At 40.2% G+C, this 15709-nt stretch overlaps 1 protein-coding gene across 1 annotated transcript in view; it reads right to left on the minus strand.

Moving 5' to 3' along the window:
• ADGRB3 (adhesion G protein-coupled receptor B3) overlaps positions 1-15709 on the minus strand; it is an 815189-nt gene that overhangs the window by 461083 nt on the left and 338397 nt on the right. The window contains exons 7-8 of the mRNA XM_032651211.1: positions 10267-10431; positions 9635-9799 (exon numbers count right to left, since the gene is read on the minus strand). Coding sequence (XP_032507102.1) covers positions 9635-9799; positions 10267-10431 — 330 coding nt within the window. The remainder of the gene's footprint in view (positions 1-9634; positions 9800-10266; positions 10432-15709) is intronic.

The following is a 15709-nucleotide window of genomic DNA, read 5'->3' on the forward strand; positions in this document are numbered from 1 at the left end:
TATGTTTTGGGAACCCCCTGTGCTGGGGGGTACAGAGGTAAATAAGACAGATTCAGCCTCTGTGCTCACACAGTGTACAGCTCTAATTCAGCAGTGGAGCTTACACATGTGAAGACTTCATACAGCTACTAATAAGGCTGAAGGGAAAAAGAGGGGTGTTCATCAGATGTGTTTCATAATAGCCTTCCTTCTATAGAGAAGGATCGTTATCAGTATCAAGCTGCTACACCGTTACAACAGCAATATTTACACATATTATGAATTAGGCAATCTCCTAAGCGCATTAAATATTTTCATTCAAATAATTGTCATAACCTTTAAAGTGGATGCAGTTATTGTCATCCCTGTAAACATGGGCAAAACAAAGCAGAGAGAGATCCCTCAGTGAGGACGTGGTGGACCTCAGTCCATCAAAGAGTTCTCTCAGCCCATTTTCAGAGAATGTTACACCATCTCTAAGCATCTGTTGCACTAAAATAAGTACATAAGTATTTTGCAAAAATGTGTTTCTAAGTCTGGAAGTGAGCAAACCATGAACTTTGAATTCCCCAGCGAACAGTGTGCATTTCAGGTTGCCTGTTTGAGCACCTGGTCTGACAATGTGTTATACATAACACACCCCCCAAAATTCTGAATTAGTATTTTTTAAATTCTATATTTCAACTTAGACAAGGTCGCCCTACTTCCAACTTGTTAGCAAAGTTAAATAATAATTTAAAAGAGAGCTAACTTTAACTGTGGGGGATAACTCTTAAGTAACTATCCTTGCATGAGACAAAGTTTTACACTGGAGCAAGATGCCCCTATTTCAGGAGGTGAAGACGAGGGCCCAGGACACTAGGGGAGTCCAGGTGAACAGGAGGGCAAGCAACAGAGAAAGGACAGACTACGTGCCTCTCGATCCAGGAACCATAGGGGAGTCCAGGTGAACAGGAGGGCAAGCAGCAGAGAAAGGACAGACTACATGCCTCTCGATCCAGGAACCAGAGACTGCGTCTGCTTGGTTGCTTTACATACAAAGATTTGCCGTATGTACAAATGAGCCACTGATGAGGACACTCCTGTACCCAGGATCTCAGTATGCACGGAATCGGGCAGGGAACCAGAAGCCACGCAAGTTTTTTCATGAGCGAGTCACATGACTAAGGCCATGGATAGGGGAGAATCATCAGATAAGAACCTATGTGGAAGAGGTTAGGTAATGGGGTTGATGTCATAATATGGGTAATGGACATAGGAGACCTGCACTGCACTTTACTCACTCTAAAGTATTCTATGACTGCATCCTTGAAACAATCCCCTGGGCATGTATCATTATCCCATTTAACGTATGAGGACAGAGGCCCAAGCCAACCTCGGTTTGACCACACTCCCCAGATTCTTTCCGCTGGAAGGCAGTGTCCAGGGGAGGAGAAAGCAGGGCCCCAGGAGGAAAGACTTGACCCAGGTGAACTCCCCCACTAGGAAAGAGGTTGGAAAGAAGGAGGGAGAACTTCAGACAGAAGAGCTCCCCTGGGGGCATAAGGGTCTCATTTGATACCCCAGTTGGAAAGGTCTGTTAGGTGACAGTTCTCACACAGGTGACAGCTGGAGAGAGAGAGAAAGCAACCAAAGCGCCAGGGGCAGGATCTCAGGGCCATTCACGTGTCAGGATGTGTGAGGGGAGGAAAATAAGTGGGGATGAGAAGTGTCAAGGGCTAACGTTCAGGTTTAGTGTCTTGGGTGACCTTCAACCCAAAAAGGAGTTTACTAATTGCATTAATGTTCATTTTATTCATTAAAAATCATTAAGTGGTTCTTAAAATATGCTCGTTTTTACTGTCAAAACAATGTGGACTGAAAGGAAGAAATAAAAAAGGTAAAACGTGCTGATTAAATTTTGTTTCCATTTGCGAATGATCAGCATATTGCCAAATATTTCTAAACGGGTCAAGGTAGAGTAATAGAGGATTACAACAAACCGCTTGCTAAGTTTTTGCTGTGCAGGAGCTGTGACAGTTTTCTCCCAGCTTCATCTGATGAGCAATCTGCTAAGGCAAATTATGATAATAATTATTTCCATAGCAACAGGTTTGAATAGCAGGCCTAGAGTACTCTCTGGCATGTATACTGATTATGTCAGAGCCCAGCGGTTCTCCCTTAATTCTGCCTCTAACACTGAATTGATTTGCTGTAGAATCTCGGACAGGCACAGGTCAGGAAACCCCAACTTTTCGGGAGGATGGGAAGCTTTCCTGGAGATTGGTTAAACACCAGGTGGCCTCTCTCCCTATGGGGTACCTTCAAGTTCTACTTTATTTCCCTACTTTTTAGAATGTAGCTGAGGTGACTTAGCAAGAAAAAAATAGGGCATTGCAGAGGAGAAAAGTCAGTCCCTAGTGCCAGTCCAGTACTGCCACCACTGGACTCAGTGGCTGGTTTCAGGTGAACGGCTGGTATGAACTGTGTGTGTGTGACATTACTTGCCATGTCCAAAAATGTGCAGTGAAACTTAACCTTTTGAAACTGAACAGGTAATGATATAGCTCCTTACGGGCTATACACATAACATCCGACAGCAAAAATAATAGCAATTCTAATGAAATAGGATCTTCTTTAAAGTAATAGTAGTGATTAGTCTTGTGGTCTGGAATCAAAGAGGTAAAGCAGGTGCCAACTTGTATGTGACTATTTCAATAGAGACTAGTATGCTGGGTTTTTTGAAAAATAAATTTATTTATTTATTTATGGCTGTGCTGCGTCTTTGTTGCTGCACGCGGGCTTTCTCTAGTTGTGTTGAGCGGGGGCTACTCTTTGTGGTGGTACACGGGCATCTCATTGCAGTGGCTTCTCTTTGTTGCAGACCACGGGCTCTAGGAGCTCAGGCTTCAGTAGTTGTGGCACGCAGGCTCAGCAGTTGTGGCTCACGGACTCTAGAGCGCAGGCTCAGCAGCCATGGCTCACGGGCTTAGTTGCTCCACAGCATGTGGGATCTTCCCGGACCAGGGCTCGAACCCATGTCCCCTGCATTGGCAGGCGGATTCTTAACCACTGCGCCACCAGGGATGCCCAGTATGCTTTTTTTTCTCTTTAAAATATGTAAATTTTACACTTACACCTTTGGGTTTCCAAGAATGATTACATTTAACCCTAAAATACGGTGGTCCACACAATTTAGAAGTCTAACTTTTTTTTTTTTTTTTTTTTTTTTGCGGTATGCGGGCTTCTCACTGTTGTGGCCTCTCCCGTTGCGGAGCACAGGCTCCGGACGCGCAGGCTCACCGGCCATGGCTCACGGGCACAGCTGCTCCGCGGCATGTGGGATCCTCCCGGACTGGGGCACGAACCCGTGTCCCCTGCATCGGCAGGCGGACTCTCAACCACTGCGCCACCAGGGAAGCCAGAAGTCTAACTTTTTAACTTGTCTCTAACAGAGACAAAATATTTATATTGATATTGATTAATTAATTCCCCACTCCTCCAACTGGGAGCTGAGAACTTTAAGTCGATGTGAGCTCAGACCCCATCCTCCGCCCTGACACCCAGCCTGGATATTATCCACCTGTGTGTGTGTATAGTAGCTCAGAGCCTTGGGAGACGGAGCAGTGAAAGCACACTCCTGCTACAGAAGATCTGTGTCCTGGTGGGGCAGAGCCTCACATCAGACAGGTCCCAGTGACACCCTTCCAGCTCCCCACAAAACAGGAATATTAGTGCTGTACAACTGAGCAGCTCTGCCTAAACCATCCTACTTTGTCTACAGTGGCTAGTTAATTGCCCTATTTTTCTGTTTTATTTTGGTTGAAACAAGAGTTGGGTAGGGAGACTTGAAATGCATTGTCTGTATTTTCATTATGAACTGATTCCAGAAACAATACCTCCTTATTTATGTGGGAAGATGTGTGAATAAGACAAAATTCTGCAGCCTTATTCAGATGATACCTCAACTTTCAACAGTGGAGCTGAGGTGGAGAACTGTTTTCCACTCTTTGTGACTTTTATCACTAATATTTATTTATTTAGTTACTTACTTACTTACTTACTTATACTCGAGGCTGGTGCAACCCAGGAGGTAATCTGCAGCATCATCACCATCATCTAGGTGCTTGTTATAAATGCAGATTCCCAGGCCTGGACCAGACCTACTGAATCAGAACCTTGTGGCAGAGGACATTGGATCCTGAATCTCTGTCTTAACAAGCCCTTTGGGGGCATCCCTGGTGGTTCAGTGGTTAAGGCTCCATGCTCCCAATGCAGGGGTCCTGGGTTTGATCCCTAGTCGGGGAACTAGATCCCACATGCTGCAACTAAGAGCCAGTGCAGCCAAATAAATAAATAAAATAAATATTAAAAAATAATAAAAAATGAAACAAGCACTCTGGGTAATTCTTTTATACTCTAAAGTTTGAGGTGCATGTATCTTTTTTAATTATAGATTTGTCTGGAAATATGCCCAGGAGTGCGGTTGCTGAATCATATGGTAGTTCTATTTTTAGTTTTTTGAGGAACCTCCATAGTGTTCTCCATAGTGGCTGCATCAACTTACATTCCCACCAACAGTGTAAGAGGGTTCCCTTTTCACTACACCCTCTCCAGCATTTGTTGTTTGTAGACTTTTTAATGATGGCCATTCTGACCAGTGTGAGGTGACACCTCATGGTAGTTTGGGTTTGCATTTCTCTAATAATTAGCGATGTTGAGCATATTTTCATGTGCCTATTGGCCATCTGTATGTCTTCTTTGGAGAAATGTTTATTTAGGTCTTCTGCCCATTTTTCAATTGGGTTGTATTTTTTTGTTGTTGTTATTGAGTTGTATGAGCTGTTTGAATATTTTGGAAATTAAGCCCTTGTTGGTCTCATCATTTACAAATATTTTCTCCCAGTCTGCAGGGTGTCTTTTTGTTTTGTTTATGGTTTGCTGTGAAAAAGCTTGTAAGTTTGATTAGGTCCCATTTGTTTATTTTTGCTTTTATTTCTATTGCCTTGGGAGACAGACCTAAGAATACACTGGTATGACTTATATCAGAGAATGTTTTGCCTATGTTGTCTTCTAGGAGTTTTATGGTGTCACGTCTTATATTTAAGTCTTTAAGCCATTTTGCGTTTATTTTTGTGTATGGTGTGAGGGTGTGTTCTAACTTCACTGATTTACATTCAGCTGTCCAGCTTTCCTAAGACCACTTGCTGAAGCGATTGTCTTTTCTCCATTGTGTATTCTTGCCTCCTTCGTTGTAGATTAATAGACTGTATGTGTGCAGGTTTATTTCTGGACTCTCTATTCTGTTCCATTGATCCATATGTCTGTTTTTGTGCCAATACCATACTATTTTGATTATAGTAGCTTTGTAGTATTGTCTGACATTTGGAAGGGTTATGCCTCCTGCTTTGTTCTTTTTCCTCAGGATTGCTTTGGCAAGTGTGGGTCTTTTATGGTCCCATATGAATTTTAGGATTATTTGTTCTAGTTCTGTGAAAAATGTCATGGGTAATTTGACAGGGATTGCATTAAATCTGTAGATTGCTTTGGGTAGTATGGCCATTTTACCAATATTAATTCTTCCAATCCAGGAGCATGGGATATCTTTCCATTTCTTTGAATCATCTTCAATTTCCTTTATTAATGTTTTATGGTTTTCAGCATATAAGTCACCTCCTTGGTCAGTTTTATTCCTAAGTATTTTTTTTTTTGATGCGATTTTAAAAGGGATTCGTCCACTAAAGTCTGAGAAGCACAGCTTGGGCAATGTCGAGAGGCACTCAGAGAAGGCAGGAGCCCAAAGGAAGCAAGCATGGTGATGTTTTCTTCCTACTGAAGGAAAATTACTCAGAAACGAAATGAATGGCTCTCTTGGTCTTCAAAGAAGACATAATTCTGTTGGGGAGCAATCTTGCAGAGACAGTCACTCCAGAGGGGTGGGGGGCTGTTGAGAGCTTATAGTCGGCACGTTACAGGGGGCCAAATTCCAACACAAATGCATCGCAATGTGCAAGATAAGTCTGAGCCCACAACATCACTGCTGACTTCCCTTGGGATGAATATCTACAGTTCAGTATCCCAATAATTGCTCCATCTCTGGTCTAAGTTGCTGTTACCATGCACATTTATGGTATGGAACCCTTACTTCAAAGTTTTTCTCAGAAAATTTAACCTGCAGGCTTCACTTACCACTTGCAGACAAAGCAATGGTGACTCTAAAAAGGACATTTTATGTATAAATTAAGTGTAACGTCTCCCTGTGAATGGCAGGTTCCAATTTAGCAACTAATGACTAAAGAGTCATACATCCTATAATTGGGCTCTGGAAAGAGCAAGCCCTTCCCTGGGAGCAGAGCAGGGAGGCCCTGGGAAGCCTGGGCTAATGTAGGCCAATCACCAGTAACTCTGCTTTCTGAATGATATTAACCAGGGGAATATTGGGGGAAAAAACCAACCAAACGAAAGATTAAAAATAGTATTTTTTCACATTGTAGCAACATACCGTAATTAGGGAAGCTATTAATTTTCTACTATTTTATCCCTCAAAGCCTTGGTGTACAATAAGATTGAGATCAATGAAATCATTATTTGGTGAGGTTGACCAATTTAAAAATTGGGCAACTTAATTATCTCCCTTGTAGCTACTTTATTCTTTAACTAGCAGTATTTTAAAAAAGTAATAATATAATTTTTTAACCCCTCTAATTATCTTTTCTGATGAAGACAAGGGCATCATTGATGCCCTTGTTAATACTTTCATTTTATCTATTTATCAGGAATGAAATATCCTAATCTTGATGGGAAAACATTTTTTATTTTCCATTTTTAGTAGATGCCATAACAGCTTTTGATTAAACCCAGATGACTAATCATTATTTTTATTAATTATCCAGACAAAGATGTGCATATATTACATTTCTCCTTCCTGACAACTGAGGGTCTTTTGGAAAACTTGATTAATTTGTTTTGTATTCAAATTAAATGAAGCATACAAATAAATACTAGTTTGTTTGCTTCCAGCAAGAGGAAGAAAAATTAAGAGAGAACTGTACTAAAAACAATACTAGAAAAAAACATTGTTTCCAAAGAGACATTTGTTCTGGCTTTATCACTGACAAAACGAGAAAAAATGCCTTAGCAACTGTTAAGATAATTTGAAAGTTTTCTCAATTTATATTGTCAATGTGTAAGTTTGGAGCAATCTAATGACAGAAATTAGGAAACCTATGCTCTAACCATAAAGGAATATATATTAACTACAGAGAAACAATTGTGCGGAGTTGAAAAGCCAATATTTAAATCAAGTCCACTGTGGAAAACCGAGTTATTTATAAATCCCGCTTTCTTGATAAAATATTCTGGGGATGACATGGCTGTGAATTGAAAAGTTAAAGAATAAATATTAAAAGTAAAAAACCTCCTTTATTTTGATAAAATTTCTGTACTCTACAGAGGCAGAAAGCATTGTTGAAATTAATAGTCACATATAATTTTTAATGGATAATGTGATTTGTATGAAGGTGCAAGATTAGGATATATTTTCAAAAGCTTGGTACATATATTTATTTTTTTACCCCTGTATAAGCACTAATTTGTGAGTTGTTTAGCTGATTCAATAATTCATTTTAATTCAAAAATGTTATTTACATACTTGAGGGGATTTCAAATCATATTTTTGAAAAGAGAAAAATGAAAATGTTACAGTTAATAACAAAATTATATATATATTATATAGTCTAAAAAGTGTTTACAGCTTTATATGATAATTTTTCAATCTCCCTGAAAGCACAAAAGCCAGCGAATAAACCTAGCAAATAAGGTATAATATCTTTTTTGTAAATAGATATGTAAAATGTTTTCCAAACAGCAGGTGGCAATCTTTATAAAGCTGATTGCAAGCACCACCATCTTACCTCTATATATGCAGATAGAGGTCAGTTTTAAAGGGCCAGTTAAGAACCTTGGCACGCTCAGACTAGTTCAGATAACTTCAGATATTAAAAGGGTCTTATTTAGTCATGCCGACTGTTCCAGTGAAATTTCTCCCTGGGCAAAAGAAATGGTTTTTTTTTAATGCTTCTTAATTCTAATGCAGCACAGCAGAAATTTCATGATGCTAATCTGTATAGGTATCCTTCTAAACAGAGTCCTGCATGCTGGTTACTTCTTATCATTCTGGATTCATATGGCCTTAAGAATTAACAAAACTAATTTTAGATCTTTTTTAAGAACTAAGAAAATACTACTGATATACTGTTACCCTTAGAGTCCAGTTTCTGTTGCTATTAGTGTTGAACCATGAAAAGTCTTTAGAATTCTAAATATGGAGAAATAAAAAGTTTTGATCCCTGGATAGCTCTTAGAATTCCTTGGTTTTTCTAAATCCCAGCGGTCATGTTACATAGAAACAGAAATCCATAGTTTCCTGAACTGAAAAGGAATCTCAAACAGCTGAAGTCACCACACCCACTAGGACCAGATAGCCCAAGGATCTGTGAGCTTGCCCACAAGAGTTACTAGTGGCAACAAGGGCTCTAACTGGGTCTTCAAATTCTCTAAGTTCAGAACTTTATACCCAGCTATGAAGTTTTTAAATTCCATGCTATTAGCTTTTCCAGCATGTTTATAAAATTTTGCCTATGGTGTCATTCTAAAATCTGAATTTTCACTTATTTATTGAGTCTTGAGTGTGTCAATAGTATTTTATGAAATGTACACACACTTAGGAAGGAGTCTTTGCTCTAAATGAGCTTTTAAAATATATGACCTATAATATAATATGATTTATACTCTGGGCAATTTCTGACCTTCTCTTTCTTCTATGCTCATATGTAAAATCCTCCAATGTTGCAATACTTGCATTTTTTCACTATGAATTAAGGCGTGATGCTGTTATTTTAAAGTGAGTTCCTCACAGGAATTTCCTTTAACAGTGGGAATGGGGCAAGGGCTAGTAACTGGGGTGTCCAAGGTCACACATCAGGATGGATTAACAGCAGAATTTACAAGTTTCTGAGTTTCAACCTCGTCTCTTTACTTCCTTACCAATCTACCTCACACTGATGTCTCTATATTTCTAGTAAAATAATCTAAGGCAGGGGCTTCCCTGGTCGCGCAGTGGTTGAGAGTCCGCCTGCCGATGCAGGGGACATGGGTTCGTGCCCCGGTCTGGGAAGATCCCACATGCCGCGGAGCGGCTGGGCCCGTGAGCCATGGCCGCTGAGCCTGCGCGTCCGGAGCCTGTGACCCACAACGGGAGAGGTCACAACAGTGAGAGGCCCGCGTACCGCAAAATAAATAAATAAAATAATAATCTAAGGCAACTTGTTTTGTGTTCTCAGTAAACAAACATTTCACAAAGAGAGTGAAAAAAAAACAGTACCCCAACCTAATTTCAAAAATGTCTAGCCTTGTTATTGTTCAGTATGCCTACTTTGGTGTTATTACACTTTTCAATGTCATCTTTCAGCAAGTGATTTAAAAATGTATAGAAGACACAGTCTATGACCCATAAACAGACAAAACGTCATACATTATGGAAGGGAGTAAATTGCCACTTATTATTAGCAATACTTCCATTGAGGAAATACGGGCTTTAACCAATGACAATGTTTTCAACCCTTTTTTTTCCCCAGGTACCAAAGTGTTTCCCTGGGGACGACCTGAGCTCACTCACCAGGACATCGCTGCTCGCTGCACCTTCTCACTTCCTCGCCTGTCCCTTCACACGGCTGCCCGGTCACCGCCACCCCCTGGCAGGTCCTCATTCGCCTCTCCCAGCCGCCGTCACAGGACTTGGAGCATCCGCTCCAATGGCCCCACTGATTCCACTGACCATTGGCTGAAAGAAATACGTCAAGGTCAGTGGTGGTCATCCAGTGCACACTGCTTTAGGGGTTCGAAAATCTGAGGCCCAAGGCTGTCTGTTCAATTTTTATTAATCTACCACCATGAATAAAATGGACACACATATTTAACTTGCTGGTCAAATTTAGAGCATTGTGATGTCTGTAAGTTTGTCAGAAGCTGCAAATGGACATTGACCTTTACTTGTAAAGAACACGAGCTCCGTGCTGGACTCCATCAATTTAATCAAAATTTCATCTCATCTCATTAATTTCATCTAATTTAAGAATCTGTTGAATTTTGTTGCTTTATTCATGCAGTATACAGTAGGATGAGCTCTGGTACAACTGGCTTCATTGACTAGAAATGTATAATTACCTGACGATGCCACGACCGTCTGGCACGATTCTGTCACATTATCTAAAGGGCAGTCATCCTTCGAAAGCAGTCATCAGGCCTCACCTGTGCACTCGGGGTTGTAGCACTCTCTGCTTTCTGCCCAGGGCCCTCTGCATTCGGAGCCCCCGTGGGCGGCTGCAGTACACTGCCGGCTCCTCTGCTGGGTCCCATTCGAGCAGGTCACGGAGCATCGGCTCCAGAAGCTCCACTCCTGCCATTGTCCATCAACTGCCAAAGCAGAAGCAGAGACAGTGTGAGGAGGTCTTCTAGGAGAGGAGGCTGTACACGGAGTACACTCATGCCTTTACTGCACTGTACAGATAATGCATTTTTTACAAATTGAAGTTCTGTGGTGGCCGGCCTGGAGCAAGCCTACAGGTGTCATTTTCCAACAGCATTTGTTCACTTTGAGTTTTTGCATCACATTTTGGTAATTCTGGCAACAACTCGAACTTTTTCTTGCTTATTATATTTGTTACGGTGATCTGTGATCAGTGACCTTTGATGTTAATATTGTCATTGCCTTGGGGAACCAGACAGGGAACTTAAGAGAGAAATGCTGTGTGTGTTCTGACTGCCCCACCCATTGGCTGTTCTCCCATCTCTTTCCCTCTCCTCAGGCCTCCCTGACACAACAATAATGAAATGAGGCCAATTAATAACCGTACAATGGCTTCTAAGCGTTCATGGGAAATGAAGAGTCACGCGTCTCTCACTTTAAATCAAAAGCCAGAAATGGTTAAGCTTTAGTGAGGAAGGCATGTTGAAAGCTGAGATAGCCCAAAAGCTGGGTTTCTGTGCCAAACAGGTAGCCAAGTTGTGAAAGCAAAGGACAAGTTCCTGAAGGAAATTAAAAGCGCTGCTCCAGTGAACACACGAATGAAGAAAGTGAAACAGCGTTATTGCTAATATGAAGAAAATGTAGTGATAAGATAATTCATGAAGGTGACTACTCTAAACAACAGATTTTCAGTGCAGACAAAACAGCCTTCTATTGGAAAAAGACACCACCTATAGGACTTTCATAGCTAGAGAGAAGTCAATGCCTGGCTTCAAAGGACAGGCTGACTCTCCTTTTAGGGGTTAATGCAACTGGTGACTTTAAGTTGAAGCCAATGTTCATTTATCATCTGAAAATCCAAGGGCCTTTAAAATTATGCTGAATCTCCTTTGCCTCTGCTTTATAAATGGAACAACAAAGAAGCAGGCATGACGCACATCTGTGTACAACATGGTTTACTCAATATTTTAATCTCTCTGCTGAGACCTACTGCTCAGAAAAAAAAGATTCCTTTCAAAATACAACTGTTCATCAACAATGTACCTGGTCCCCCAAGAGCGCTGATGGAGATGGGCAATGAGATTAATGTTGTTTTTCATGCCCTGCTAGTCATTTTGACTTTCAAGTCTTATTAAGAAATACATTTTGGGGCTTCCCTGGTGGCGCAGTGGTTGAGAGTCCGCCTGCCGATGCAGGGGACGCGGGTTCGTGCCCTGGTCTGGGAAGATCCCACATGCCGCGGAGCGGCTGTGCCCGTGAGCCATGGCCGCTGAGCCTGCGCGTCCGGAGCCTGTGCTCCGCAGCGGGAGAGGCCACAACAGTGAGAGGCCCGCGTACCGAATACATTTTGTAAGACTATAGCCACCATAGATAGTGATTCCTCTGATGGACCTGGAAAAAGTCAATAGTAAACCTTCTGGAAAGGATTCAGCATTCTAGGTGTCATTAAGAACATTCATGATTCGTGGGAAGAGGTCCAAATAGCAACATTAACAGAAATTTAGAAGAAACTGATTCCAGCCCTCATGGATGACTTTGATGGGATTAATACTTCAGTGAAGGAAGTGACTGCAGATGTGGTGGATATAGCAAGAAAACTAGAATTAGAAGTGAAGCTTGGGGAACTCTTTTTAATATCATGTAACAATCTACATGGGAAGAGAATTTGAAAAAGAATAGATACACATATATGCATAACTGAATCACTTTGTTGTACACCTGAAACTAACACAACATTGTTAATCAACTATACTCCAATACAAAATACAAAGTTAAAAAATAAGTAAAAATAAAAGTAAGGGAACATCGGGACTTCCCTGGCGATCCAGTGGGTAAGACTCCGTGCTCCCAGTGCAGGAGGCTGGGGTTCAATCCCTGATTGGGGAACTAGATCCTGCATGCATGCCACAACTAAGAGTTCACATGCCACAACTAAAGATCCCGCATGCCAAAACTAAGACCCGTTACAGCCTAAATAAATAAATAATTAAAAAAAAATAACATAAAAGAAAAAATAAAGGAACATGGAAAAAAAAAAAAACAGAAACAAGTGGAGCCTGAAAATGTGACTGGATTGCTGCAATCTCATGACAAAACTTGAATGGATGAGGAGTTGCTTCTTATGGACGAGCAGAGAAAGTGGATTCTTGAGATGGAATCTACTGTTGGGGAAGATGCTGTGAAGACTGTTGAAATGACAGCAAAGGATTTAGAATATGACAAAAACTTAGTTGATAAAGCAGCACACACATTTGAGAGGACTGACTCCAATTTTGAAAGTAGTTCTGCTATGGGTAAAATGCTATCAAACAGCACTGCATGCTACAGAGAAATCGTTCATGAAAGAAAGAGTCAGTCCATGTGGGAAACGTCACTGTGGTCTTATTTTAGAAACTGCCCCAGCTGCCCCAACCTTCAGCAGCCATCACTCTGATCAGCAAGCAGCCACCAGCATGGAAGAAAACGCTCCACCAGCAAAAAGATTACAACTTGCTGAAGACTCAGATGATGGTTAGCATGCTTTAGCAATAACATATTTTAAAGTTAAGGTTTGTACGTTGTATGAAAGACACAAAGCTATTGCACTCTTAAGAGACTACAGTCTAATGTAAACAGAATTTTTCTATGTACTGAGGAACCGAAAATTGGTGTGACTCACTTTACTGTGATATTCACTTTATTGAGGTGATCTGGAACTGAACCTGTGATATCTCTGAGGTGCCTGTACAAGGTAAAACTAACCTTGAAGATGAGTCCCGACCAAGAGACTCTAAATGAATGCAGTTAGATTTGATTAACCCCTAAACAACTATTACCTGATTCTGCACTTCTATTTATGTGTCTGGTATCTCTTTTTATTGACCACTCAACAAGCCAAGACCTTGATCTTGGAGATGGGTACAGCGAGCAATTAATACAATAAATAAGGACCAGTAACTCACAGAGCTCACATTTTAGAAAAGGAACCCCTAGAATGAGTTAACTAATTAATTCCATGCTAAATAAATTAATTCTATAGCGTTGCTGCAAAGGATGATTTCAAGACACTGTGAGATAAGAGTTTACAGAGCCTGGGGAGTCTTCCTGGACAAAGTGAGATTTCAAGTATGCTTGAACGATAATAGGAAATCCCTAGGGAAAGGACATGTTCCCTGAAGATACACAAAGATCCTGGGCAGGACTGAATGGAGGGCATTGTGAACAGCATCCAGAGAGTCAGGTGAATAACTACACAGAGGAGTTTGGGAAGAAGATAGAGGTCAGATTTTGCAAACTTTTGGTCAACTGTGTTATGGATTTTGCCTAGTTTTCACAGATCATTAAGAAGCCGTTGGAAAAAAGAAGAAAACCAAGAAAAAGAAGAAAAGAAAAAAGAAGCCTTTGAAGAATTTCAGTAGGACCCTCTGATCATATCTAGTGCAGGGTAGAGAAGGAATCCCAGGAGACTGTGAGAAGGGATTGAGCTGGGATGAGAAGAAGGTACCAATGGACCAATGGTGCATCCTGGGGAGATCAGGGCCACACGGGAAGGACCATGAATGGAGAGAGGACCAAAACGACATCCAGGTGTCTGGTGACCAGAATGGAATATAGATGGTTGAATTTGTCTTTGGAAGTTCAAATTGAGATGCATTTATTTATTCACTCATTCGAATGACTGTTAAGAACCTCTTAGTCATCAGACTCTGTGGTAGGTGTTAACAAGAAATACAAGAATTTGAATTCCAACCTTAAAAATAGGATAACAGTAAAAGAAGTACTCTACACATACAAATAAGTAAATGAAAAATTAAGAGCAATACATCTTAAGAGAGCACTGAAGACTTTCAGAGAACAGATCACACCTACTTGGGGGGTAGTTATGATTTGGATAATTTAGACAAAGGAGACAGCATTCATGAAGGTATAATCCCACAGGCCACAAACTACAAGGGAGCAAAGGAATCAGGCAAAAATATTTACCTAATTTAGAAGGCATAAACTAGCATATAAGTGTTATAAATGCACTAGGATATGACTCTCTACTTTTTCCAATATCATTCCATGGCTCTTGGTCGATTTCATTACAGTGAAGGAGAGTTCACCATAAATCCAAAGTTCCAACATAAACTAATGCTGCTGTGAAAACCCACCTAAACAAGAAAGCCTGGCAGAATAGGAGTGAGTACTTTCAACCTAATTTCAGGTCTTGCTGGTAGCTGTTAAAAAGAAGTCTGCTTAATATGTGTCTAGCGATACTTAATAAACATTTTGTGAGATGAAAAATCACAAAATGCCAATTTAATCATCCCATTCATGTAATTTTAGCATCTCACTTTATTAAAAATATCTGACACAATCTTATTGGCTATGTAATCCATTTGCCAGACTAAAAAGTCTAGTGAATCAAGAGGGTGATATAAACTATCCATTTCCTCTCTATGTTGGCCTTGAAGATGAATGTGTTTTTCATTTCAGAATTTTGCTTTTCAAAGTTAATACTTATTAAGTTTGCTTTCGAGAAGAATGGTAAAAAAAAAAACATTCATGCCTGCAGCATATGTACCATCTATTTGGCAAAAGAATATACAGGTATTCAAATTTTTGAGAACATTCAGAAAGCAACACATAAACAAAAATGAATTAAGGAATGCCAATCTGTTTAGTGCTCAGTGAGTAGAATAAAAGAATATCTCTTTTCCTTAAGAATTCTGGTTTGAGGTAAATTTTTAGCTTTTTTTTTTTTTTTTTTAATGAATGTAATAGCTACAAACTCACTGCAAAGAACAGAGGATTAGTGTCTCTGGCTAGGAAGATGTGCACGTGGTAATGACTGAGTCAGAGGTGGAATCAGAGAAGATAATTGGTCAGGGGGCTGTATTATGGACGAGGAATGAGGAAAGACCTTGCCTAAGAGAGATTAGGAAAAATATTTGTGAAGTGTTTTGCTCAGAAGGCTTTTTTGAAAGAAGACTTTGCATCACCATTGTTAAAATTTTTCTAACATTTTAAATCCATACATTTGTAATATTAGTTCAGTCCTTTCTGCCAAAGTACATATTTTCTGTTTTGGCTAAAGTGCAAGAATGAGTTAAATTAGACATTTGAGGGAACTTTTGAGGTTCAACACCACCATAAACATCAACAAAATATATATTTTAGATATGAACAGTTTTGTTTATAAATCAGTTACAGAAATAAATAACAATGAAATTGAAGATGTATCAAGTGGATGTGTTTGACGTT

The sequence above is a fragment of the Phocoena sinus genome, chromosome 12 (assembly GCF_008692025.1).
Source record: "Phocoena sinus isolate mPhoSin1 chromosome 12, mPhoSin1.pri, whole genome shotgun sequence".
NCBI lineage: Eukaryota > Metazoa > Chordata > Mammalia > Artiodactyla > Phocoenidae > Phocoena > Phocoena sinus.